This window comes from Sinocyclocheilus anshuiensis, unplaced genomic scaffold (genome assembly GCF_001515605.1).
Source record: "Sinocyclocheilus anshuiensis isolate Anshui unplaced genomic scaffold, SAMN03320099.WGS_v1.1 scaffold2229, whole genome shotgun sequence".
Lineage (NCBI taxonomy): Eukaryota > Metazoa > Chordata > Actinopteri > Cypriniformes > Cyprinidae > Sinocyclocheilus > Sinocyclocheilus anshuiensis.
In genome coordinates this window covers 182,701-208,915 of record NW_015552799.1, presented here as the reverse complement: position 1 = coordinate 208,915, position 26,215 = coordinate 182,701, and the positions used below count along the sequence as shown (strand labels likewise).

Genomic DNA, 26,215 nt, shown 5'->3' with positions numbered 1-26,215 from the left:
ACTGTCTTTTGGTCCAATAAGTAATATCTCTGTCTTATCTGAATTTAATAGGAGAAAATTATTGGTCATCCAATAGGTGTGGGACTGGAGTTTTACATATCAAAATAGAGCCAGGTGACAGGAGGGAAGAGGTTGAGAAGTAATAGAAATTTGTGATAATAGAAGGAAAATAATGTAGTTTCAGAACTGAATTGTATTTTGAGGACGGAATATGATGATTTATTTTTTTACAACCCTCCGAATGGTTTGTGTAAGTACAAATGTGTAAAAGTACATATATAACTACATTTTGTAACAGCAATATGTATAAGAGTAATTGGAACAATTTGATCCATGGGGTGGAGATGGGTAGGTTTAGGGATATGTAAAGTGGGAGGAGTTGGATCTCAAGTTGGTGGAGTTGGTGCACCACTGTAATACCAGTGGACTTACATGGTAACTCTTCAGGAACTGTCCACTTAATATAAAGTGTAACATTCTGGACACCAACCACAATTTATATGTAAAGCCTAACTTACTGGCCGCTGCTGTGTAACATCAGAGTAATTACATGGTAAATCCATAGGAATTGTTTACTTAATATGTGACCTTGGACCACAAAACCAGTCATTAGGGTATATTTTTGAAATTGAGATTTATACATCATCTGAAAGCTGAATAAATAAGTTTTCCATTGATGTATGGTTTGTTAGTATAGGACAATATTTGGCCGAGAAACAACTATTTGAAAATCTGGAATCTGAGGGTGCAAAAAAATCCAAATATTGAGAAAATCGCCTTTAAAGTTGTCCAAATGAAGTTCTTAGCAATGCATATTACCAATCAAAAATTAAGTTTTAATATATTTACAGTAGGAAATTGACAAAATATCTTCATGGAACATGATCTTTACTTAATATCCTAATGATTTTTGGCATAAAATCAATAATTTGGCATAAAATCAATAATTTTGACCCGTACAATGTATTTTTGGCTATTGCTACAAATATACCCCAGCGACTTAAGACTGGTTTTGTGGTCCAGGGTCACATAAAAAGTGTAACACTTTCTTTACCAAAAAGTGCTGTTAGTCCTCTTACACATTTGTACTTTCATTACCAAAAAGTGTTGTTACCAATGTCCTGTTACACATTTGTATTTACACATACCATTCAGTGGGTTGTTACATATGTGTAGTTACACAAACATTACAGCTGTAGATACTATGTACCAATGTGTACTTACACTGTGGTTACACACTATGTATACATCTAGTTACTATGTAAGTACACAGGTATTAGGGTCACTTAATATAAAGTGGGACCATGAATTCTGTTCCTACTGTTTTTTAGAGTCAGATACTGACTCTGGTATTCTCAGATACCAAAACGCATCTCTAATTACCATTGGAAATCATTTGTGAATATGCAAAATCCTTTTTCAATTGCTCGGCCATGAAACCAAAAGTGAATCATTTAAAAGCAGAAAGCCATTAAGTTCTCCAATCTGAGTTTTTCAGATATCCTTTATTGTGTGCAAAACAAAAAAAAGCCATTCACAATTTGTTGTGTAAAATCATACTCCATTTTGGTGCATTTGCTCCATTTCTTTTCATAAGAATTAACAGCATATCTAATAAATATAATGATCATGTCTAATAAATATAGTGATCTGAATAAATTTAAACTATGTGTGATATATATGTATATTTATGCAGTATATTTGCTCTATTATACTGATCTAAGATCTAAATCAGGACATTTATTCTCAAATATATTAAATTCAGAAAAGTTATTCTAAATTCCAAATTCAAATTTAAAGGTAAATGAACAAAGACAGTCATGACACATCTTCAGCACACAACAAAAAAAAATAAATAAATAAATAAAATTATAGTTTTAATAATCAGTATTTCTGTATTGTCTTGTTATCCAGTAATAATAGATAACCATCATTAAAACTGGATATATTTACTTGAAAAGAAAAAATGCATAAAATATTTAGACAATTATCCAGGTAATTAACCTTCTTTTTCTTATCCCATTGGAAGGTTTGTCCTTGATTTAAACATAAATCTAATACAGTTTACTGAGGTTTATGAATAAAACGAGAACATTTGCTTGTGGAGAAAGAATAATAAACGTAATTTAAGTACATTCATTATGCACATTAAGTACATATTATTAAATAAAATTATTCATTTTTAAGTATGTTTAGATATTTCACTGGAAAACACAAGAAAAAATTATTTAAAAAAAAATGTTTTAAGCGCATACTGTATGTACAATGATGTACGATATGGAAAGAGTCTCGTAAAATGGTTCACATAGAAGAGAAAGAGTGAGTGTGAGAAAGAAAATTGATGGAACAAGGCCTGATGCAGACTCTGTTTGCTTCTGCTGCTCACCAGCAACCACAATGAGGTCACACCTGTTGCACTGAAACAGCAGTCTAAAACACACACACACACACTCAATATAGAAATGTATAATAACGTATCTAGCCATTTACATGCATAAATGGAAACATACACGAACACACAACCACACATAAGAGTACAGGTCTGCTCACATTAAATTGGCCTAAATTTTAAACATGCAATGTAAAAATGATTTACAGATCTAGTAAATATGTTCTTTTACTTGATTATTTCCATTTGCATATTTGCTATTTTCAGGAACACCAGTAATGCATCTCAATGCAGTTTATTTCTATATACTCTGTTTTGTTTTTTCTTTGTTTCTATTGTTCACACCAACAAACATAACTGGACTCATGCAGTATTTGAGTTCAAATGGCCTGAAAAAAACAACAACAAAAAAACGAAAAAATCTTTGGTTGAGGTCTATTCACTGTCTTATCAACATGCACTGGGGCATTAATAATTAATATTGGTGCATATGTTTGACTGTTGTCAGTCAAACATATATATGTTGCCAGTTGTTTACACTGTTTTTGTTGATTTTGTTGTCACATTTAGCAACTTGTTGTCTTGTGATGCCAGAATGAGCTTGTTCCTCTCAGTGTGTGTTCATATCATGTTGTCAATAGTTAACTCTACCCAACATGCTTAAGTTCTCTTAGGAAACCATATTACTCCGCAAACACTCTTGAAGGAATTTTTAATGGAGACAACCCTAAATCCTTTTCAGAATTTTTATCTAAAGCAATTTAAATGTTTTTAAAATGGCTATTTTATGCAACATGTTACTCATCATGAAAATAGCCAAAGAAACTCTTATGGTATAAACACCAACTGACGTCTACCCTGCATGCATATTTCTCTTATATATATATATATATATATATATATATAGTGGGTACGGAAAGTATTTATATATATAAGAGGTGGATATAATATTGAACAATATTACAAGTCAAAAGTTATATTTAGAAATCACACAGTTCGTTTAGAAACCATTGATACAACTTATGCCATCTTCTTGGATTTAATCTAAATAGTAATTTTTTGATGGCCGATTTAAAGTTTACATTTTAGTCGAGACTTTTAGTTAAACTAATTAAAGGGACAGTGCACTCAAAAATAAAGATTCTGCCATCATTTACTCACTCTCATGTCATTGCAAACCAGCATGACTTTCTGTTTTATCTGTGGAAAAGAAACTACAATCAATGTCACGTTTCAGCCCGAAATATATCAAAAGTCATTCAGGTCTGGAACAACATGCAGGTGAGTAAATTATGACAGAATTTCCATTTTTAGGTTGGTTAACCTAAAGTAATTGAATTCAACTCAGAAAAAGCCATGCAAACTGTTACCTTCAGGTTTCCACAAACAACCCATTTTGTACAGCGTGCAAACATGCGTACACAAGCATACATCTGCATGCATGCACATACGTAGACATGCATAGAGGAGCCACTGTGGAATCCTGCCTGAGTCTTCCGGTTGAATTCTACCAACGTAACCTCACATAACACGAAGAGCAAAGCTAAACTCCATCATTTGGAGCTACAGAAAACATCTAAAGCATTCATGGCAGAACTTAAGGACACTGAGTGCTTAGCCCGCAGATTTACCAATGCAGCATGCAGGTCGTGCAAAACTTCAGACGACTGCACAGAGTTTATTAATTTCATAAACACATGGTTCGTGCTCCTATAAATTGATATATCACTGCGATGGAGCACATTCGAAGGCTTTCGGCTCCTGCCCATTACCCTCGGCCCCCGAAAATATCAGCATCCAAGGCAAGAACTGAAATCTGTAACCAGATATTGGGGGTCTGGATATTGGACAGGGAAGAACATAATGAAAACTGCATGAGGGTCTCAGCGGAGGGTCTGGCTTCTGTGTCTAATTTAGCTCAGAACAATTCATATTTATAAAGCGCAGGCTCTGTTGTGGGACTGGAATTGATTAGGGAAATGTCCTGAGTATAAGGGGAGTGTTTTGCAGGGATTTCTTGTCACTGGTCCTGAAACTAGCGATCAGAGCTCGTGTCAGGACATTTGAATGGCTGTGATGAGTGAGAGATTTTCTTGTGTAGTTGCTCTATCTTTCTTGAGGGACTGTTATTTAGGTTGCAAACAGAGTTTTTTTTTTTTTTTTTGATTTTTTTGCACCCTCAGATTCCAAATATTCAAATAGTTGTATCTCAGCCAAATATGGCCCTATCCTAACAAAACATACATCAATGGAACGCTTATTTATTCAGCCTTCAGATGATGTATAAATCTCAATTTTGAAAAATTGACACTTAAGATTGGTTTTGTGGTCCAGGGCTACATATATTGTAGTATTATAATGATACAAAATGTATTCTTTTTTACTTTATAAAAATCAGTAAAGATTTCTCAGCAAAAAAAAAAAAAACACGTGAACCACAACCTAAGGGTGGTTCAGTTAAGATAATTAGCAGTTTTGCTTGATAGAAGATTTTAAATTTGAAGTTACATTCATTTAGAAATGAAATAAAGGCTCTGTTCTAATGTCTATATAGACAGCATCCTATCTAAATTTGAACCTCATAACTGACTGATTTGATCATATACTGTAAATGGTGCAACTCTTGCAAAATAAAGTGTAGATGAGATTTGACTCTTTCAGTTGAGCTTGGTGTGAGCAAATTGAAGTCCAATCATTTTAAAAATACACAGTGCATAGCCATATAGGTCGAAATATTTCAATTTTGTATAAAATTAAACGGTTTTAAATGAATGATTGAAGTATATAGAAAAGAAATGCATAAGGCTGAGTAAATTATGATAAAATGTTCATTTATTTTCAACTATCCTTTAATGTGTGCTTTTCTGTGTGTCATTAAACCTAGCGTGTTGGTATTCAGGTACCGAGCTACTGTATAAACTGAGATTGTATTCGGAATAGCATACTAGCAAACTACTTCTTTCTAAAGTTATGGCAGAAATAGTATGAGTAGTATGGTAGTATGCTACTCTGAATTGGGCCATTTGGACCTTTGCACGATTATGTTCAACTATTCTTCCGCCATGAAAGTAGTAGACAATTTGCTATATTGACATTGCAGCAACATTGTGATCAGATTTAGTTGACTAAAAGGCTGGGAATTTTAGCCTAGTTTTAATCAATGAAAACTTAAAAAACTGATAATCCCAATTATTTTTATATTATTGATTACTGATTGTGATTGTTGTCATTTGAGAAATTTCCTCAGAATTATTGCACTTTGACCTATAAGCACAAATAAAGAGAATGTCAACTGATACACATGGATTATTTTACCTCATACAGTTTCCTGATTTATTAAATGATCATATAAATTAACATGTCAACTCTATGAAAACTGGTAAAACTCAGAAGCTTTTCTCAAAAGTTAACACAGTGAACTTCGTTGTATTATTTCCAATAATTCCAAATTACAATCATGTTTTTCTAATAAAACAAAAAAAGACTTGTGGCACAAAGGTTGCATAAGCGCACTTATTCAGCAACCACATCCATGTTTGAATTTATTGCAGTTCCTCACTGAGAAGGTTTGGCAGATTTAGTCGCAGCAAACAGCACAAACGGCCATCTGAAGGAACACAGACTGACCGTATTACACCTTAATTTGAGCAGAATATTTCAATGGAGATCGCTGAACTCCAACTTACATGTTTGTCAATATTTTCAGCTCATCAGCTTTTTTTCCGCAGTGTAAGAGAGAGCGTGTGTGAATGGTTGCCAAGTTACAAAGATAAAGTAAAACACTGGGCAGAAAATGTGTAATTTTAAGAGGTCTGATAGGGGGATTTGAACTCTTGACATCTGGCAACCCCAGGCCTGAAAACTCATGAAGGTCTATATTTTTTTCTCCTATTTTTTTGTTGAAGAAAATAGAGTGATTTTGGATATAAAGAGTTTTTGTTTTTTAGTCTCGCATTTTTTTAAATCAACAATAGTGCATGTTGATACAGTCACAGTTAGTGTTTAATGATGTAGATATCATCTCGTCTTTGTCTTGCCTCTTAGTAAAGGAAAAAAGGTTGTCAATGGGTATTTTCTTCATAGTTTTTGTTAACGACATTAACACTGATTGCATACTAAAGTTGATTTATAAATTACACTCTGACATATTTCAGACTGCAATGATGTACAAAACCAAGTGTGTGTAGTTAGAAGATTTTCCATTCAAAATATTAGTATGTTTCGAGCCTTTTGGAACAGAGCCAGTCTGTTTCTTTTGTAAACCAGAGTACTAGGTCTTGAAAAGGTCATTGCGTGTGCATCAAAAGTGTTTTTCATGTATGTTTGCTCCATTCAGTGGCAGCTGTGTACTGGGTTCACCCAGAGTTAGTGTGTGTTTTCAGCGCTTGGGCGTGTGATTGTGTGTGACAGCAGCATTCCTGGGTGTATGCGAAACACATTACCACAACACACAGTGAGTCTAAAGAACAAGAGGTGTTCGGTGGTCCTTCCATAACGACCTGTCATGATATGAGGAGGTAGAGGGATGTCAATGTCATTTAGAATGTCTAGACGAGCTATTTTTGAGAGACCCTCGCTGCAGTGGAACAGACGTCATGAAGGCAGGATGAACACTTTCAGAATATCCACAGCACTGGAAAGCTCAGTGGAAATGCTCATAAAATAGTTTCTGTTTGATTCTCTGAGCATGTTAAAATAAATGCATCTAACATCTCTATAGCTCACATGTTCCAGTGAGTAATGGACCATTAGGAGAGATTGCAGTCCCATGGTACACTTCGTTTCATGCTTATGAAACTTTTCTCTCCACCACTGGTAACTTTTTATTGCAGTACTGCTCATTGTCTCTCCTTATGATTAATTGCGTATGTTTGTGATTTTCATTCATTTGTAAGTTTCAGGCAGAAGTCTATGAAAACTAAATAAATGTAAATGTTATATAGATAATTCAGAATTTTGCTTGCAAAAACACGTACACTATCATTCAAAAGTTTGGTTTCAGTACGATTTAAGAAAAAAAACTATTATGCTCACCAAGGCTGCATTTGTTTGATCAAAAATACAGTAAAAACTGTAATTTTGTGAAATGGTATTACAATTTAAAATAACTGTTTTCTATTTTAATACATTTTATCAATTAATTTATTCCGGTGATTCAAAGCTGAATTTTCAGCATCATTACTCCAGTCTTCAGTGTCACATGATCCTTCAGAAATCATTCTAATATGCTGATTTCCTGCTTAAGAAACATTTCTACTGAATTTGAATTTGAATGTTTTTTCCCCCTCAGGATTCTTTGCTGAATAGGAAGTTATTTTGTAGCATTATAAATGTCTTTACTGTCACTTTTGATCAATTTAATGAATCCTGGCTGAATAAAAAAATATTAATTTCTTTAAACAAAAAACCTTACTGACCCCAAACTTTTAAAAGTGTAGTATATGACATGCACTTGTGCTGAATTATAAGTGTTGCATCCCAGAATAGCAGATGACCATCGGTCTGTAGCAGATCTACATGTAAAAATACACGGTGAAAAGATCTGTGTGCCGAGTGAACTTGTTTAGGAGAGGTGTGACATACTGTACAGTTATTTATGTTATGTTTTAAAGTCAAAACATCGTGGAGTGAGAGAAACTGAAAGGTTTACACCCTACTTTTAGTGAGACCGTCAACAATTGACAGGCATTATGACAGATTTTCACAAATGGAGCATCTGCACATCCAGTCAAAAGTCTGGACACACCTACTCATTCTGTGTAGCGATTGTTTTCCACATTTTAAATTAATAGTAGTTTTCAACACTATGAAATGACACAAATGGTAGTATGGGAAGGATGTAGTGATCAAAACATGATATAAATAAAAACTCTTCTTTGTCTCTAGATTCCAGCTGTGCTTTAACTGGATGTTCTCCCAAACAACTTCAAAAGATGCATCCTGGGATTATTTTAAAATGGTATTAAAGGAGTAGAACTAGAAATAATTTTGTCCATAAATCAAATGTCATGCAATTAAGCAGAAGCCTTAAGATTACGAGTAACAACTGAGAAAAGTGTGTTTAAACGTTTGACTGGTAACCAGTGCTGTGTTTTTGGGCAAGACTATCTGTTTAATAGAAGATGGGATGATTGAAAAATGTTTGAATTGTTATTTATTATAATTTTTTGTAATTCTATTTGGTGCCACTAGTGGTGCAAGCCACACTAGGGGCCCTATCATACACCCGACGCAATGCGGCGCAAGGCGTAGCGCAAGTGTTTTTGCTAGTTTCAGCCCGACGCAGTTCTCATTTTCCCGTCCTGCGCCACATTGTTTAAATAGCAAATGCGTTTGCGGCCATTTGTGCGCCCATGGGCGTGCTGGTCTAAAAAAGAGGTGTGTTCAGGCGCATTGTTGGCGCATGCTATTTTGAGGAACTGAAAATCCATAGATCAACTCAAACCTAGTCTAAAGTCTGGCGCAATATTTTTTCTTTGTTATTTAAAGAGCGCGTTAGTAATATGCACCTATAGGCGAGTGCACAGTGCGCGAACACTTTGCGTATTACACACACAGGGACGCGCAGCAGCACACAAATATTTTTTTCAATGAAAAATTACATTCCGCCATGTAAATAGCGAACCCACCATGGCGCGAGCGCAACTGGCTTTTAAAGGGGATGGGAGATGAGACTCTGATTGGTTTCTTGCACGTTACGCCCAAAAAACACCCATTACTCATTAAGAGAATAGGGGCAACCCGTTTAGACCATGCGCCCAGGCGCGCCGACCATTTTCCCGTCGTTAAACTAGCAAAAGTGGATTCGGACATACCCTGAGTGCACCTGCGCCATGTGCTTTAGACCATGCACTTAGATCGTTAAAATAGGGCCCTTTGACTTTAAATATATGCAAGAAAGATGCAATATCATAATTCAAGAGACAAGAACTGGAGATTTTCAAACCTTCAAAATAGATTCAAGTTGTAAGAAAGTAGACCAATTGGGAGATTGGGAGATTTTTAAACTAATAAAAAAAGACTGCAAAATTTGAATGGAGCCTGAATTAATAGCAATCGTTAATTATTAGAGGTTTCGAACAAACCCAAACCAGAATATTTGAGGAATATTAATACAGTCCTGCTTTAATGTGTTTAAAGATTGGACTATTATAATAATTTTGACTGTAATAAGAACATGCAATGTAAAATTTGAAGCAGATTGAGTCGTTCAGAGCCACAGACCACATATATTTTATCAGACGGACAGAGGAGGATCTGGTCAGTTTGATTTTATATGTCTGCTGCTTTTTCAATATGTCATTAAAACATAATTCTGAACTTATGTAGTTTAATTTGTGTCTTACTGTAGTGTTTAGTCATCCCTGGCTCTTGCTGTTGTTTCTTTGAAAATTAACAGAAATAATCATGTATTTTCACCACACAGCTCGACACCTGCTCTTAAACACTGATAAGCTAGTTTTCCAATAGTATCACTTTCAGACCTCACCCAACACCTGAATGGAAGTGCAGAGAAACTAACAAACATTTTGGCGTTTCAAGCAAACACACACAGATCCTCCCAAACACACCCTATAACTGTTATTGCTACAGCCCCACCAAGATGCAAAACCACTAAGAACATTAGTGCCGCATTTTTAGCTCCAGTTCACACAGTGTTTTCACAGTGTAACTTGAACATTTCTACATTAGGACTTTAACCCTCAGAGACCCACCGTCGCAAAACTGCAAAACATCTTAAAAGCAATTCAGCAGTAATTATGGGTTAAAATATAAAACTGTATATAATTTTATGAAATATAGCATTGCTATGAGACATTTTTGCAGTTTAAATATCCGGGTTTAAGAGTCTGAGGGGTTTAAGAAACTAATTTCGAAGTTTGGTCAAGAATAAATGGATTACATGGAAAATTAGAATTTGCATAGATTGCATTGCCTCTTTAAAACTGTGCCCTGAAGCGTCTGCACACAATCGTTTTATTTGTCATTAAAACCTAAGGTTAAATCCTCGGTTAAGACCGATGCGTCATCAGTGTCTCAATTATCCGTCTGAAAGTGTGCGAGACTGATACGCGATGGAGACTCTTCTACCATGAGAACTCTCACACACAGACAAAAATCCTTAATCATCTTCAAAACCTCTCCCTTCCTCTCTCCCTTATTTGCCAGAGTGCAATAAAACAAGTTAATTATGGTGTTGAAAATATGAGGATAATGATAGGATATAAGATGATGGTCGTCCTGAGGTTATGAGTTTTTGATTCTCTCTGTTGCCTTTTTGTTTTTTGTTTTTGTTTTTTTCGCTCGCTAAATCCAAAGAGCCCTTCCCAGAAAAAGCTGAAGTTGTTTACAAGCGGTTTATTGACTTGTGTTGGGTGATGGGAGATTTTCAGGTTGGTCTTTGTGAAAGGAAACAGCTCAGAGTTCTTGAAGTAAAGAATTACTTCAGATGCTTATTTCAATGCATTTGTGGTTCACTCCAATTAAAATCAATGCCACATAGAAGATTAGATTTTAAAAAAGGATTAATCTGAATAGCCAAATTTGTTATTTTCTTCCTCCATGAAACACAAAAAGTAGATGTTAGGCAGAATGTCCAAGCTGCTCTTTTTCTTACAATGAAAGTGGATATTAATCAAGAAAATGTAGGACTTTATTTTATTTTAAAGATGTTGATTTCACTGTAGGCTGTTTTGATTTCATGTTGACTTTGAAGTTGTAATCTAAATAGACACAAGCAAAAACATCCAATTTTATCAAGCTACTGTGCACAAAGTGTTTACTTTAGACGGGCAGCCTTTAAACTATAGTAATCTAGTATCTTTGAACAGTTCATAGACTATAGGGAATTCGGGAAGGTGGCCTTTTCATTCATCTGATGAGTTAGTAATTTTAGTTTCACTAGAGAACTAGATTTAGTTTTAATTTGAGAATGTCTGGCAAAATGTAATCATCAATTGTACACGTGTGCTTGAACAGAGGTGAAACAACGAACGTGTTTGTGTGTTTACGGAGTTGCAGCAGTTCCTTTTCTAAGGAAAAGCCCCAGACAAACAGACAGGGATTCCCCCTCTCACAGACACACACACACACTCATGCTTTCTCTCTTCCCATTCCTCTGCCCTTCTGTGTCTGGACTCTGGTCAGGCTGTCTGGATCACTCTCACGACATTCCCATGCAGACACACATACATACTGTACAAGTTGCAAAATATCTCACACTTTCTTTCATTTTTGCAGACAGATGACAGACATCATGCTGCTGACTCACTATGTCAAAGTGATGACTTGGCGATTTCCCTCCATCTAGAAAATGACAAATATTCACACTGTCACTTCCTGTTGGACATTCCATGCTTCATTTAACTGTTGTCTCTCTGAAAGTGTGAAAACCAAATTTAGGAAGTGACTTTAAAGTCAAGATTTTACAGGAACAATCCACTTTATGCAGGGTTTAACTGCATTATTTCACATGAACTGAGAAAATTGATCTGAAATATATATATATATTAGATTTATATTATAATAATGTTATAAATATTATTAAATTTGTATTATAATATATGATTTATTTTTATACATTTTATATTTTTATAAATACCATATTATATTTATTGTATAAATATTGTTTAATAAATTGAATTTTGTGAATTATTTCCTTATTATTATTATTTTACTAGCTATTTTTCATATTGTCATATATTGGAATATTTATTCACAACAGATGTTTTCTTTAGTACACATTTAGTATTTGTGTTTCATTTGAATCACTCTTTATCTTTACCTTATTTATTATGTTGTGTTTCCTGATGGTCGCAGACCAGCTGGCAAGTAATTTTTAATTCAGTATGATTTATGAGTTGGTACTTTGAATGATTAGTAATGTTGTAATGTTTTAAAGGTTCATTACTTTTACATTTATTCCTTAGGAAACAACATGTTTGCCAGCATAAATGAGCTCAGCAGTGTGGAAACACTCTTATCTCTCATTTACGGGCCACTGATAGAAAGTCAAACTTGGCGAGCCCATTATGTGTGACATGCAGCGAGTCTGTTAACGAGCTCGTTTTAGAGCTTTGTCTTTAATCAACGCAATGGCAAAGACTTTACATGCTCTTGGATTGATTAGCTCAAATAACAGCACAGAATAACACCTTCCAGCACTGTGACTGAGTTTACAAACACACCAGAAGAGAGCTTAGTGACATCAGCCTTAAAAGAAAGTACTTTCAGAGTAAGTCAAATACCATACAGACAGAAATTTTGTTCAAGGCCTGATTTGCAATTTAGAGACTTTCAAAGTTTGCAGCATATTACAAATTATATAATCGTATACATTTTTATGCGCTTAATAGATGCTTGTAGCCAAAGTGACTTAGATTACTTTTGAAGGTATACATTTCATCAGTTCATGCATTCCCTGGGAATTGAACCCATGACCTTGGTGTATTATGCACCATATTATGCACCACAGAGCTTAGTGCGTTGCAGTCAGAAAATCTGCATCAACATAATCATACGTGTTCACTGCATGTGCTCATGAGCACATGCCCTGACAAGCGTGCTGTTTTGATTAATTGCTCTGTTTAATGTCGACCTACATTTTTAATTCCCTCATTCCTTTCATATACAGCATATCTCCTCCCTCTCAGACACTCGCGAGATGGAGCGCTTCGTCTGAACAAAATAAAAGATTAACATGTGGCTTTTGTTGCAGGCGGGAATGAATGACAGCATTCCACATGAGACCACATCAAAGGCCCACTATATCTCACACCATTTCTCCTCTTTCTCTTCTACCACTTTATCATGCTTTCATTTTTCTTTTTTACACAGCTTTTGTTTTCCTCTCTCGGTTTTAAGTGCCTTTTTAAAATCCAACAATATCTATCTATCTATCATTCTATCAGTTGTTCTAATGATCTATCTATCTATCTATCTATCTATCTATCTATCTGTCTGTCTGTCTGTCTGTCCATCCATCTACCCGTCCATCCGTTCGTTCGTTCGTCCATCCATCTATCTATCTATCCATCTGTCTGTCTATCTACCAATCATTCGTTCTATCGTTTGTTTTATCTGTCTTTTTAGTCCATTTCCCCCCTTTTCTCTGTCTTTCTCTCTCTGTCTGTGTGTTCCAGCTGAGAAAGGTCCCACCGCATGCAAACACAAAGGGGCATTGTATTCTGGGTAAAATGTGGTAAGCAGACGCTGGTGGACGGCCCTAGCGGTTGCTGGCAGGCAGACACACTTCCTAACGCTGCCGGCACACGAGCTCTTGTTTTGGGAAAGCCCTGAGTTTTGGTGGCTGTGGCAAGGGGCATTTATGAAAGCGGGACGTGGCTTATTTTGGGAGCCAGTGGGGTGAGTGTAAATTTAGCCCCCACCACAAGGTCACCCCTGGATCCCTTTCTCTCTGTCTCCCTCATTAAGACATTCGTATGTCCATCTGTTGTCAGGGTGGGACCGCCATGTGCCCACTGAAACTCATCTCTCACTTACTCCGTCAAATTGGTTCCAACAAGTCTGAAAATACATCTCTATGCTGTGCTCGGGGGTCTTTTCCAGGGGCTTTGAAGTTTTCCTAGAGGGTCAGACTTCCCAGCGGTGGTGGTGGATTACTGCGGTTCGACTGTAAAAATAGAGCCACATAATAGAACTGTGCGCCAGCAGAATTATCTCCACGAGAGTGTTTTATTTAGAAATATGGGAGATTTTTTTCTGCTAATTTATTTTTTCTGTCCCCTAAGATTCTTTTAAAGATCTCTTTAGTTTTAAAGGTGGTGTGTGTAATATCTTAAATATTATATTCTTTATCTAAGCTTAATGTGGAGAGAGTATAAATACTTCACAAAAAATAAGCCATTCGTAAACACTGTGAAACTATGTTCAAAACATTGCTCTGTTTGTTTAAGCATCACAACCAGGCAAACCCAGCTACACTGACTGAACCAATGATGTTTTATAAAATTATAATGTGTGTGTATGTGTGTATATATATATATATATATATATATAATATCTTATTATATCTTATAATATCTACATTTTATAAAAGTAACTGATTACCTTATAGTTCATTAGTTGAGGCTTGGTTATAGTTTTCAAGTCCAAGGCCCATCACATTTTCTTAAAAAAAAAAAAATGATTAAGGTAATAATGAAATCTTTATTCCAGGATATGTTGTAAATGTTTTATCATAAAACTACATTTGTAACAAAAAATTATATATATTTTTAAGTATTGGAAATACTTTTATTTGAAGAATCACCCATTACTGGTTAATAACAGGGTTTTAAAGAAACCCTCAAAACACACACAAATTCCTCTTCATAAGGTTGTGTGTGTAAGATAATGGCAATGAATCTGTGTGAATGACATCACAAACGTAGGACAGTCATGGTGATTCTCATGTGTTGTGAACTCATAAATGAATGCTGCTGGTCAACCACAGTCAGAGGCAAAAAGTGCTTGATCAACAGCATCAGCATTTTAATGAAACGCTGTACATTGTCTGACCACATATGAAAGAACTTTTTGAAAGCAGACAGGAAGAGTCTGAGAAAGCGACTTCTTGGGTTGGGAATGGCAAATGTTTTAAATATGAGTTAAAAGAGGCACATTTTGGTGGGAAAAATCAACCTGCTGTTTATTACGGCAGTGAAATGTGTTCTAGTCTTCTTTTTTTTCGCAGTAATATCTGCTGGTGACTGGTGTGGTGTATTCTTAAAGGGATATTTTCTTCTTCTTTTTTATTTCATTTTAATTTTACCCCTAACATTCAATAATGTTGGTAAATGTTTACACATTTTCCACCCTCTCTTTTGCTCTTATAATTAAATGGGTTATACAGCTGTGTATAAACTATGTAAGCTTCCTCTGCACATCTTAAATGTGATAAAGCGCTGTGCTGCACTTCTTTGTGGATTTGCTGGGGGTTTATTTTTATTTTTCTCTTTTTATAGAGTTTAACTGCTAAAGACTTTTCTTAAACATGCAATTACTGTAGATTAGAGATGCGATATCACAGCATATGTCACAGAGTGAGAGTGATGTAGTGAGTCACTGTGTATGGGGGGGTGTGAGTGTTCTTGCAGGTGTTTTTGTATTTACAGATCATGTGCAAACAAGAGATTCAAATTGATTAATCAAAATGTTATTAAACTCACAACCGAATTGATGTCTATGAAGACTTAGATGTGTTATGCACATTTAAGCAAGTAAAAAGACCAGGGAGACCGTGTAGCATGTGTGATGTGTGCAAATCAGACCTTACTTACTTTCTACTGATGTTTCCTGTCTCACGCCAGTGATGTTTCAGAAGCTTCAGCTGATGCACATGCTTCCTCTAGGGGCCAGGAGGACGACTATACCACCATGAAGTTAGTCCAAATCCAACTGAAAGAGGAAATTACATTGAAATTGCACATATCTCCATAAAACAGCATTTGATTTATTTCTCAAGGGAGGCATTTTACTCAGACAGTTCTTGCTGCGGAGTCTCAATACTCCTAACAGCGTAATAAATCTTTGTACTTTTTTTCTACCGCAAACATTAACTCAGATCTCTCTCTGTAAAACACTTCCTGCATGCTCCATGAAAAACAGACTGTTTTGATGACACGATACATCATGCGTTTTCAGTGTTATGTCACATAAAACTTCTCCACAGCATCAGAGCATTTTTAGTTCATAAACACTTATTGTAAAACAGATACACTGTAATAATTTGTGAACAATTTTCACTCAGAAGTTAATAGTAAATTTCATAGTTCATTACAAAGAAACAGCAAGTAACACAACAGCAAAATACAGCAAGCATGACATTTTAAAGTATAAAAACCTGAAATGGTATTTTCTTGTAAAACTTGCTCCAATAATCTTTTTGGACTATTTAAGTTTTATTTAAAAATATATTAAAATAAAAAAAATCTTCAAATATATATATATATATATGTTTTTTACAATGTAGTGCTGCTAAAACTACCAAGCCATGCAAAAATGCACGAAATTGTGTTTGTACCTTCATTTAAATAGTGCATGAGAAATTGAGAAGACTGGTGTCATAGACAGACATTGTCATCTGAACCCATCAGATATTTAATTAAGTAATGTGTTTTTTGGAGACTTTTAACGTTTATTCATCCTAGACCGTTCTTGTGAGCAAATATGGCTTTAATTTTGTGCTCTGTGAGAGAGGGAACACTTCTGGACAGAAATACAAAATAATTGTTTGTTTTACATTCTTTGAAAAGATCCATATACGCTGCGAATGGCGTCATCTGTAATATTTCAGTACAATAACAATTCAGATTCATCCATCAGCAAAATATGCTTTGATCTGACACGCTTTACTTAAAATATAAAACAAATTACAGCTTAGAGTGAATCATTCACCGCAAGCTTCACTGTATTTGACAAAAGGCGGTAAACTAGGCTTCATTACAGTCAACAGTGCCGAGAGCGTGTTTATATATATTCTATTAATATGAGCATTGTGCATTGATGTTATTTTTCTTCACATTAATTCAAGTATTAGATGCATTCAATGAAAACGAAAGATGACATCACAACGACTTCACAAAGATGCATTGCGCTTTAGATAGGACACTGTGATGATGTCATTAGGGACACCTGATATGAGGTGGGGCTTGAAATTCAAGCATGTAAACGGGAGATTTAGAGTTGACTGCAGGTCATCCGTGCTGCTTTCTCAGGCAGACAAACCCGCAGCTGAAACTCAAGGAGACACTGTATGGAAGGAATGCTCTCTGCGGCTTCCAGACTTGCTCCCTCTGTAATTTGTAAACGTAAAGAAATGTGCTGCCGCCCACAGAGGGGGGAAGATAGCAAATCCACAGACTTATGTCAGCATTTTATGCCCCAATTTGATTTTTATCTGCGGGTATGGAGGCCTGTGTGTGTGTTTGGGGGTGATGACTAATGAAGTAATGTTTTACCAGTGCAGAGCATTTGGGCACATATCTGTGGTTTCTTCAGATTCAGTATTCTTCAGATTGTCGTGTTGCTTTTGCATGAAATCCAAGTGGGTGCGTTTATATGTGTGTGTGTGTGTACGAATGCTTTCAACATTAACCTTAGAGACGTATGAAGTTACTTTTGACTTGCTATTGGATAAAGAGTGAATTTAACTTGGCATGTGAACTGTTTAATATCTTTGTCACTACTTAGAGGGCAATGGAGTGAAAAGCCTTTTTTTTTTACCATTGATATATATAGTATACTTTATATATTTCTTGACTGAACAACATAATTTGCATCAAAATAATTTGGTAAATATATGTTGTGATTTAAGTTTTTTTATGAAACTTGTGGCAAAAATCCTTTAGTTATTGATTTTGAATAGATAGGAGGCAAAAGTGATTTTAAAAAATGCATGATATTTTTGAAATAACTTTTAAATAACCACTTCAGCAAATGGTTAACCAGTTTTGTCGGTTTATTCAACCACTTTTGGCATTTCATAACCTCTCAAGTATTTCACATGAGTAGTGTTTTTCTTTTAGTACAGTAGGTGCAGTGTTAGTGTGTATATTACAAATTAATCTCCATTGTGATTGGAGTAGTCAGTGTGAGCCCACTTTGCACATCCTTTGCAATAAATCTTTTCCTTCTCAATTATGGAAAGCAATTTGTTGCTGTTCAGGCATACTGTATCGATCCTGTGCCTACCAAATGCTTTTTGGTGGTGTTTTTTGCCACAGTGTTTTTTTTTTCTCCCTCCCAAGTGGAGCCTTTAGATTCTGCAAGGACAATTAATTTAATATATGTTTAAAAATTTACTATTTAGAAGAATTTCATTGTTAATTACATCATACTTATCTAAAATAAAGTATATGGGGTTTTACTTGAATCATAAGATTTAATCTTTCATACCATTTACTTTTTAATATTTTTAACTGCATTTTAAAATGTATAGTTTTTTTGTAATACATTGCATTTTTTTGCAATTTCAAGTCATTAAGAGAGAACATTCACAAATGAACAACTTACCTAAGCTTTTTTTCTTTCTGTAAATGCACAAAGGGATTCCCTTTTGCTGCAGTGTTCAGATAAAATATTTCCTTTTTGTCTCAAAATGTATGATATTTTCAGGGATTCTCCTTAGCTGCATGAATCTGCCACATGTTTTAGTACTAGACAGATCAAGTTACCTCAAAATCAACATTTAGACGCATGCGATGACTTCATGATGCTTGTGCAATACAGAGTGACAAACAAGTTTAGGAAATAGCTGTTGTGGTTTTGTTGCTATTTAGTATTTTGGGAGAAAATATAATCAAACCAAAAGGGTCTTTTACTCCTCGAGGCATTTAACCTCATTGTACCCTTAAAGAATGATGGCATGTTGGTGCTCTCTGAGTCTGTCTCTGGCATCTTTTTCAATGTTTGAACTTCAGGCTGTTTTGGAGGGCTCGTGCGTCTTTGTATCCGCTCACATCATTTCTCAGCGCGTGATTACTGGATGTGTATTTGACGCGGGCTGTAAGCTGCGCTCCTCTCTCAGATCACATATCAGAGGGACGCGCTTCATTAAGGAGGGCACGTTGCAGCGAGACTGTAACCGTAGAAACTGCGCGCGGAGTCTGACTATGACAGGCGTACGGAGTCAGTCTGAGCGCGTGCGGTCAAGTATTAATAATGAACAGATGCTGAAATATCACCGATATATGCATTCACAACGACCCCTGACCAGCTTGTGCTTGGGGAGGTTTCTTATCACGTTCGTGTTCAGGATAACAATTCATGTTGTTTATTCTTATATATATATATATATATATATATATATATATATAAGTAGGCTATATAGGATGTTTTTTTTTTTGTTTTTTTTTGATGACTTACGTTTAGAAAACTGTTCTAGTGGCGCCAGAGGAGAATTTGCGCTGCGCGAGACTAACTTTGACAGATTGCGCCCCAAAAATACCTTTATATTTTCATTTAGACATTTAGAAGACGTTTGAAATGTATCTACACATATCAGGCCCATATAACTATATTGCACACATTATGCTACAACATGTATGTAACATATATTATATGTTGCTATTACTATATCAATAAGAAGAACAAGCGCGCCACAAAATGATGCAGCAATGCACTTCTTTTAAATGCATTCTTATTGTTTATTAGAAGTGATTCGTGTTTGCTAGTAGTAGTAGTATAACAGGCACACTGTAATGTAAAGTGTGACTCAATTATTGCATATGTGTGAATAATCAAAATATCCAGCTTTATTTAAAGGCTTTAGGCTGTGTGCAACACATGTCAGCATGTGCATCTATTTCGACAACAGTTACTCAATGCAACGCGATGCAACGGGCGGTTGGAAGGCGTGAAAAGAGGAAGACACATTCGCAATAATAGATCTTTCGAGCAGATGTTGATGAAACAGGCTAATGATCTGGAGATGTAGGGTAATGTGCATATTTTTGCACTCTTAGACCATTGGTGTGGGTGAGACTTTGACTTCCCTCCTAGGCTATATTCACATTATTTCCTCACATGGAGGTGAAAATAAACATCAGTGGTTTAACAGCAAAAAAATGCTACGATAACAGAAAAAAAAAATAACAGACGGATTCTTGGCGTTTTGAGGATTTCGTGGGATAGCCTAATAATAGCTAATAAATAATGATAATATTAATAAGTTTGATTATTATTATTATCATTATGTTTACATGGCTGTTGTCTTTTATTGTATGTCAATTCTAATTATTAAGCACACGTGTGTTTGTTTTGTTGTTGTTTGCTTTAATGTGAAGTTCTCTACATGTAACCGAACGCTGGTTTCAAACTGAGCTCATCTTTTAGCATGTGAGCCTGCAGACTTCTGGCACGAATCCTGCCAACACGAGTTAAACCTCAAGCCCACTGCACATATATAACACTGAAACATACACTCCCTCTTTCCATCACAGAATGAGCCAATAAAAGAACGAATACAAGCAGAATAAAATGTATTTAATGACTGTTACGAATTAATCGACTGTTAAAAATGTAAATTACTGTTGTAAAGGCATTTCTGTTGGCTTTAAAGAAATATGAGACGTTAAATTGTAATAAATTATATTATTTTATATAGAAAACATTTAATAATATAATATTAATATAATAATAATTATGATTATAATAATTATTCGATTTGTGTTGCGAATTGAAGAAAACAATCTGTTCTTTCTGACTGCATTTAGCCCAAATGCTTTAGTCTTGCAGAGTAAAATTATTAAACTTAACTCAGTATTTAAAAATGCACATTTTTATATAATGTATAAATGTATGTAAATATTGTGAATAAATCATTATTTTAGCAGTTAGGGCATTTGTAGAGAGAGAATGCATCTGCTTTTCTCCGTTCACTCACCGTAAACATTGCATTTAGGATTTGTTAATCAGTCAATTAATTAATTTGCTTCTTTGTCGTGTTCTTAGCGTCCGTTTTAGGGCGTGAGAACATTTTATGTATCATCAATAGGCTATAATAACCATGAAAATAAAAAAAAAGAAGATGAAATCCACAGAAAATATGAATTCATTCAAATGACCTGTAACTGCGAGAATCGCTTTATTTCTGTTTTCCTCCCTTTTCTTTCAGTCTGTCTCCCTCTCTCTGTCTTTTCCCCTCCCATTCAGTGTTAGTTTGATGTGCTTTAATTCGTTTTCCGATGGTTTTTAAACGACAAATGCGCCTACTAGTGGTGACAGTGTGAGCTAAGGGTGTGTCAACCACACAAGAACTCATTAGATTCTAATTAAATACCATGAATGAGACTTATAAAATCCATTATCATAATTATTGTTGTTCTGTTATGATGTAGCAAAACCATTAGTTATTCGAAAATTAATTTAGCACAAGATGCATGGGCGATAGATCAGAAATTTCTCAACGCTTTCAGTTTTTCATGTGCAGAAAATACTTGTTTAAATGCTATTAGCCTTCAGCTTGAACGTTGTTTAATTATTGTTATTGCTACTGTTTTTAACATTTCTTTTTAAGGGCTATTTTTGTATTAACAAATAATGTTAATGAACTGTTTCTGGATTGCTCAATACATTATTCATTCAAAAAAATGATATAAAGATAAACTGGCACACAGATATTAATAACTTTAACAAAAGATATTTACATTTTTGTCTGTGGTTTTTAAAGGTTACACCTGGCAGACTCCAAACCTTAATCCATTATGTGCCATAACATGTGAGGAGAGGACTGAAATATTTATTGATTGCTCATTAAGTATATGGCTGATAATAGAGAAGCTTTCTGTTTTGCTTCGACGCGTTTGATGGACGCATCAAACCTAGCCCTGTTCGCGGATTGGTCGATTAAACCCGGCCCTGATCGCTGATTGGTGGAGCGCTCAGCGCACTCCAGGCTATAATGAGATGAGTAAATAACGCTTGTCAGCAGAGCGCAGAGCGCAGCTTTTGCGTGCACGTACGTGTGACTACCGGAGAACCTTCAATTAGAAACAGAACATTTGACAACTAAACCGGACTTTACTGCAGAAATTCTTCTGAAACTGTGGGATTAATTTGTGTGGACTTTATTTTCAGACGCTCTGGACTGATAGGACGGAAAATGTCGCTCTGACTGAAAGTAAAACTGACATCTAGGAGCAGCATTTATACCTGCTGGAATAAATGCGGTTTAATAAGTAGCTTTAGAATAGTAGTTTCATATGCTTTGAGAAGCGTACTTGTATCAGTTTTGTGTTTTCACTCCAAATTCCTTTCGTCGTGCGTGAAAGCGCGCATGTGTGCTTGCGGTTTCTTGTTTTTAGCTGAAGTCAATGGGAAACTCAAGCGCACTTTAACGCTTCTGCATTGTAACGCAAAGTAAACTGTCACGGAGGAGTTTTTCCGGGTTCACTGTCACGGACTTTCTGTACTTACCCCTTTGGTTGCCTGAGCTCTTCACGGGGTCTCATTTGTAATCGGTTGTGATGCATATTCCCGTAGACCCAAGCACGAGCAGACGGTTCACGCCGCCCTCCGCCTCGTTCCCGTGCGCTAAAGTGAATGAGAGCCCGAGCATGAGCGCACCGGGTCCGCTGCGGGCCGGGCGGCCGTTGGAGGGCCGCACCATGGTGGACGTGCTGGCGGATCACGCCGGAGAGCTGGTGCGCTCCGACAGCCCGAACTTTCTCTGCTCGGTCCTGCCGTCACACTGGAGGTGCAACAAAACTCTGCCTGTGGCTTTTAAGGTAACGTAAATAAAACATTAATTTATGTAGCCTAATATGACTTATTTCATGGCGTTGTCAGTTAAATCACAAGTCAGTCAGAGCTAGTGTTTACAGAAGTCGCGCTCTCTTGAAGAGATAACCATAGCAACGGTAGGCTGCGCGAGCCTTTTCCGTTAGAATCCATTACAAATGATACAAACAAACTGTAAGTACTGTCATTATTTATCACTTCTCACAGATTTACATATAACACGTGCTTAACAAAATGTGTTTTTACAGATAGAGTAAGATAGTTGACGTTTGGTTGACTAGGGTCGTCAAAAGTCAAATCGCCAAGCTCACCAGTTCGTGTTCTGGAAATTACGTTACAGACAAAAAGTCCTTTAAAAAATCCACTCACCTAAAAGTCACTGAATAATTCAAACACTTGCATATATTTTTTTTCTGATATCATCGTAACATATTTCTGCTTGACTGATAATATGAACAGAGGATAAAAACAAAATCCTGACAATTCGACAACACCTTGTACGGTCCTTTATTTCTATTATTATTATTATTATTATTATTGTCAGCCTATTATTATTATTATTATTATTATTTAATTGGAAAATAGCAATTATATTGATCATCGCGACAACGACATTCAGTTATAATGTTTTGTTTGCGAAAAAATTACTTTAGGCTATATGGAATTATTATTTATATCTAAATTGTGTTTATTTTTACATTTAGCATGTATACCAATCACAACCGTGCACTTGCAGCAAACGTAATTAAAATAAAATTGCTAAAATTGAAGAAAAAAGCTCAAACTGATTATATTTAAGGGAACGATGTATCCGCGGAGCTAATCATACATTTTTTATTTGCATATAAATAGAATTATATTAACAGTAATCGTCAATGTATTTATTATACGCATGTAAGCGAGTTTATATTGCAATGATTACTGTGAGGGTTGCAACCCAGGTTTGTTTGGTTTGGGGTTTGTTGGGTTTGTGTGTGTTGTTGATTGGGTTTGTTGGGTTGATCTGTGTGTTTATCAGGTGGTGGCTCTGGGTGATGTTCCTGACGGGACTCTGGTCACGGTGATGGCGGGAAATGATGAGAATTATTCCGCGGAGCTGAGAAACGCGTCTGCCGTCATGAAGAACCAGGTGGCGCGATTCAACGACCTGCGCTTCGTGGGCAGGAGCGGCAGAGGTGCCACATCTATCAATCTGTCTTTCTGTCTGTGGTCAGATGCATGCATGTGGTGGAAATCCAACAACATATTTATACAATATGATAAACAAAAAAAATATATATTTTTTCTTTATGCAATTCAAATATAAATTTAAATTTATAAATTGTTAAGCTAAAATATTGCACAGTGGAGATCGAAAAAAAAGGGTACAGCATGCTTCAATTACTTGTCCCAGAGAAATAATTTCCCCACAGCAGATTGTTTTCTTAAACGATTTGAGGTTTAAAAAACATCTTGTTTACACACCTAAAAACACCCTACCTCTTACATAGCTCACATTCTTTCACAAGCTTTTCCTTCTTGTCTTTTTCCTCTTGGCCTCGCTCCTCGCACTCACATTTTTCCTGTAAATGTTACACTTTAAATAGTTGCAGACGGATGAGTGGAAAGCGCTGCAGTGTGCGAATTAAAAGTACCTTTCATTTCTGCAGTCAATTACCCCACCCTCATAGCCCTCATACAAGCCACGGCTTTCTCCCCCTCAAAGCGCAGCTTCATTGCATTTATAGATCACACACACACACACACACACAAACATGCACACAGACACAGCAGAGTCCTGGGAGCAATCTGGAACACATTGTCTGACTAATCCACATCATAAACGCATTTGAAAGCGCATCAAAGCAGTAGTGTTGTCTCTTTTCAGAGGAAACTCATTCATTTCTCCCAGCTGTATGTGACCCACCTCACTGGGATTGTGCATGAATCTTTACTTCATGCAGCCAGAGGGAGTTTCTGTTTTACCTGAGGGCTTTTCTGGTGTATAATCAACTTTATGTAATGTAGTAATTTATCACAACCAAAAAAACTAAAAAGAAAAAAGCTATAAAGCTGTCAGTGGAGCGGCAGCCTAAGGTACAAAAGCTAAAAGGTAAATTTCTGCACCTTATTTACCACTAAATGGTACATATTATTACCTTAAAGGTATATATTGGTGCTTTAAACGTACATATTAGTAGCCTACTTTAAAAGTATATACATTTTAATATCTAAAGTGTACATATTAGTACCTTTCAAACTGGGAACCATCACAGTATTGTACCTTTTTTTCTGAGAGTTTAAATGATAGTCCCATAGGGCACTTTCTAGAATGAATTTAGAAAATATCAAGTATGCAAATATTATGTGAAGATTATTTTGTCATAAACATGTTGCTAAAATACTGACTGCACAATATTTGTGACTGTTTCAAACCACAAATACTTTCCGGTTTTGACTCAACATGTTGACAGTGTGGTCGGAAAATTTGACATTTTATCCTGTGTCTTCTCAGGAAAGAGCTTCTCTTTGACCATCACTGTGTTCACTGGACCACCCCAGGTCGCCACATACAACCGTGCTATTAAAGTCACCGTGGACGGACCTCGAGAACCAAGACGTGAGTACCCAGAATCCCTGAATGACTATCAAAAAGAGCGTTGACCAAGGTTTCCAACAGCACCAGCAATGATAACATTATCTTGCACTGGTATCCACCTCTTTGCATGACATTGTTCTGCATGAACTCAAATTGTTTGTTTTATATAGAGTATTTTATCAGGAGCTGTGTGTTTCTTTGTGCATGAAACCAGCATAGAATACAACAGAAAGAGTCGCTGTCTGTTTTATTGATTTATCGTTTGTGTATAATTTCATGCTAGACTGCAAATCACAACTCTGGTAGAAAAGCATTTCTTTTGCGGTGTTTGATAGCTAGGGAACGTATTTGAGGAGGTGATACAAGATGAGATAGTCTCTCTTTTGTGTCTGCTTTATACCGTGTTATTTACAGCAGTAAAATCCAGGCTGAGCAGTCTTTGTGTGCCAAGTAAAACAGATTAGTTAATCTGTTGGTTCCTGGAGTGTTTCTTACTGTATTAGAGCTAGGAGGTTGATCATTGCACACTACTGTTGCTAAATCGGTGAATGTACGTAATGGTTTTGATATTATACTATGTTGGGATGGAGTATTTGGATGGTGCGAAGAGTATTTGAACTATTTTCGGAGCACCGACGGCTTTAATAGTCCTATGAGTCATTCACAGATGATACCGGGGAGTAGAGCCACTGTGTGTGTGTTCCCAAATAGTACAGTGTTTTTTTGTGAGTAAGTGTTGGTTTCGATGTCTCCTTGTATTCTTTATTTGGGTGTATACATACCTGTACAGCAGTGTGTGTTAATATTAAACAGCGAACAGTCTTTCGTGGTCTAGGTGGTTGCCAACCTCAGATGTCAGTTGTGGTGTGTTATTAAGCTGTTTCGGGAGCAGAGAGCGAGGGTGCGTCTCTGAGCCGCAAACACAGAGGGTTCAATGAAAGTGGGCACTCTTTCTGACCAGCGGGGTCAGCAGTGCCTGACCGCATTAGAGCCGCTGAATTAACACA

At 36.0% G+C, this 26,215-nt stretch overlaps 1 protein-coding gene across 2 annotated transcripts in view; it reads left to right on the top strand.

Moving 5' to 3' along the window:
- Positions 1–26,215, top strand: part of runx3 (RUNX family transcription factor 3) — a 66,788-nt gene that overhangs the window by 3,205 nt on the left and 37,368 nt on the right. Inside the window, exons 2-4 of one of the 2 annotated variants that reach the window (XM_016459691.1) lie at positions 22,373–22,617; positions 23,649–23,805; positions 25,125–25,229. In XM_016459691.1, the coding sequence (XP_016315177.1) occupies positions 22,373–22,617; positions 23,649–23,805; positions 25,125–25,229 (507 nt within the window). The remainder of the gene's footprint in view (positions 1–22,372; positions 22,618–23,648; positions 23,806–25,124; positions 25,230–26,215) is intronic. The other variant, XM_016459690.1, reaches the window with a different exon arrangement.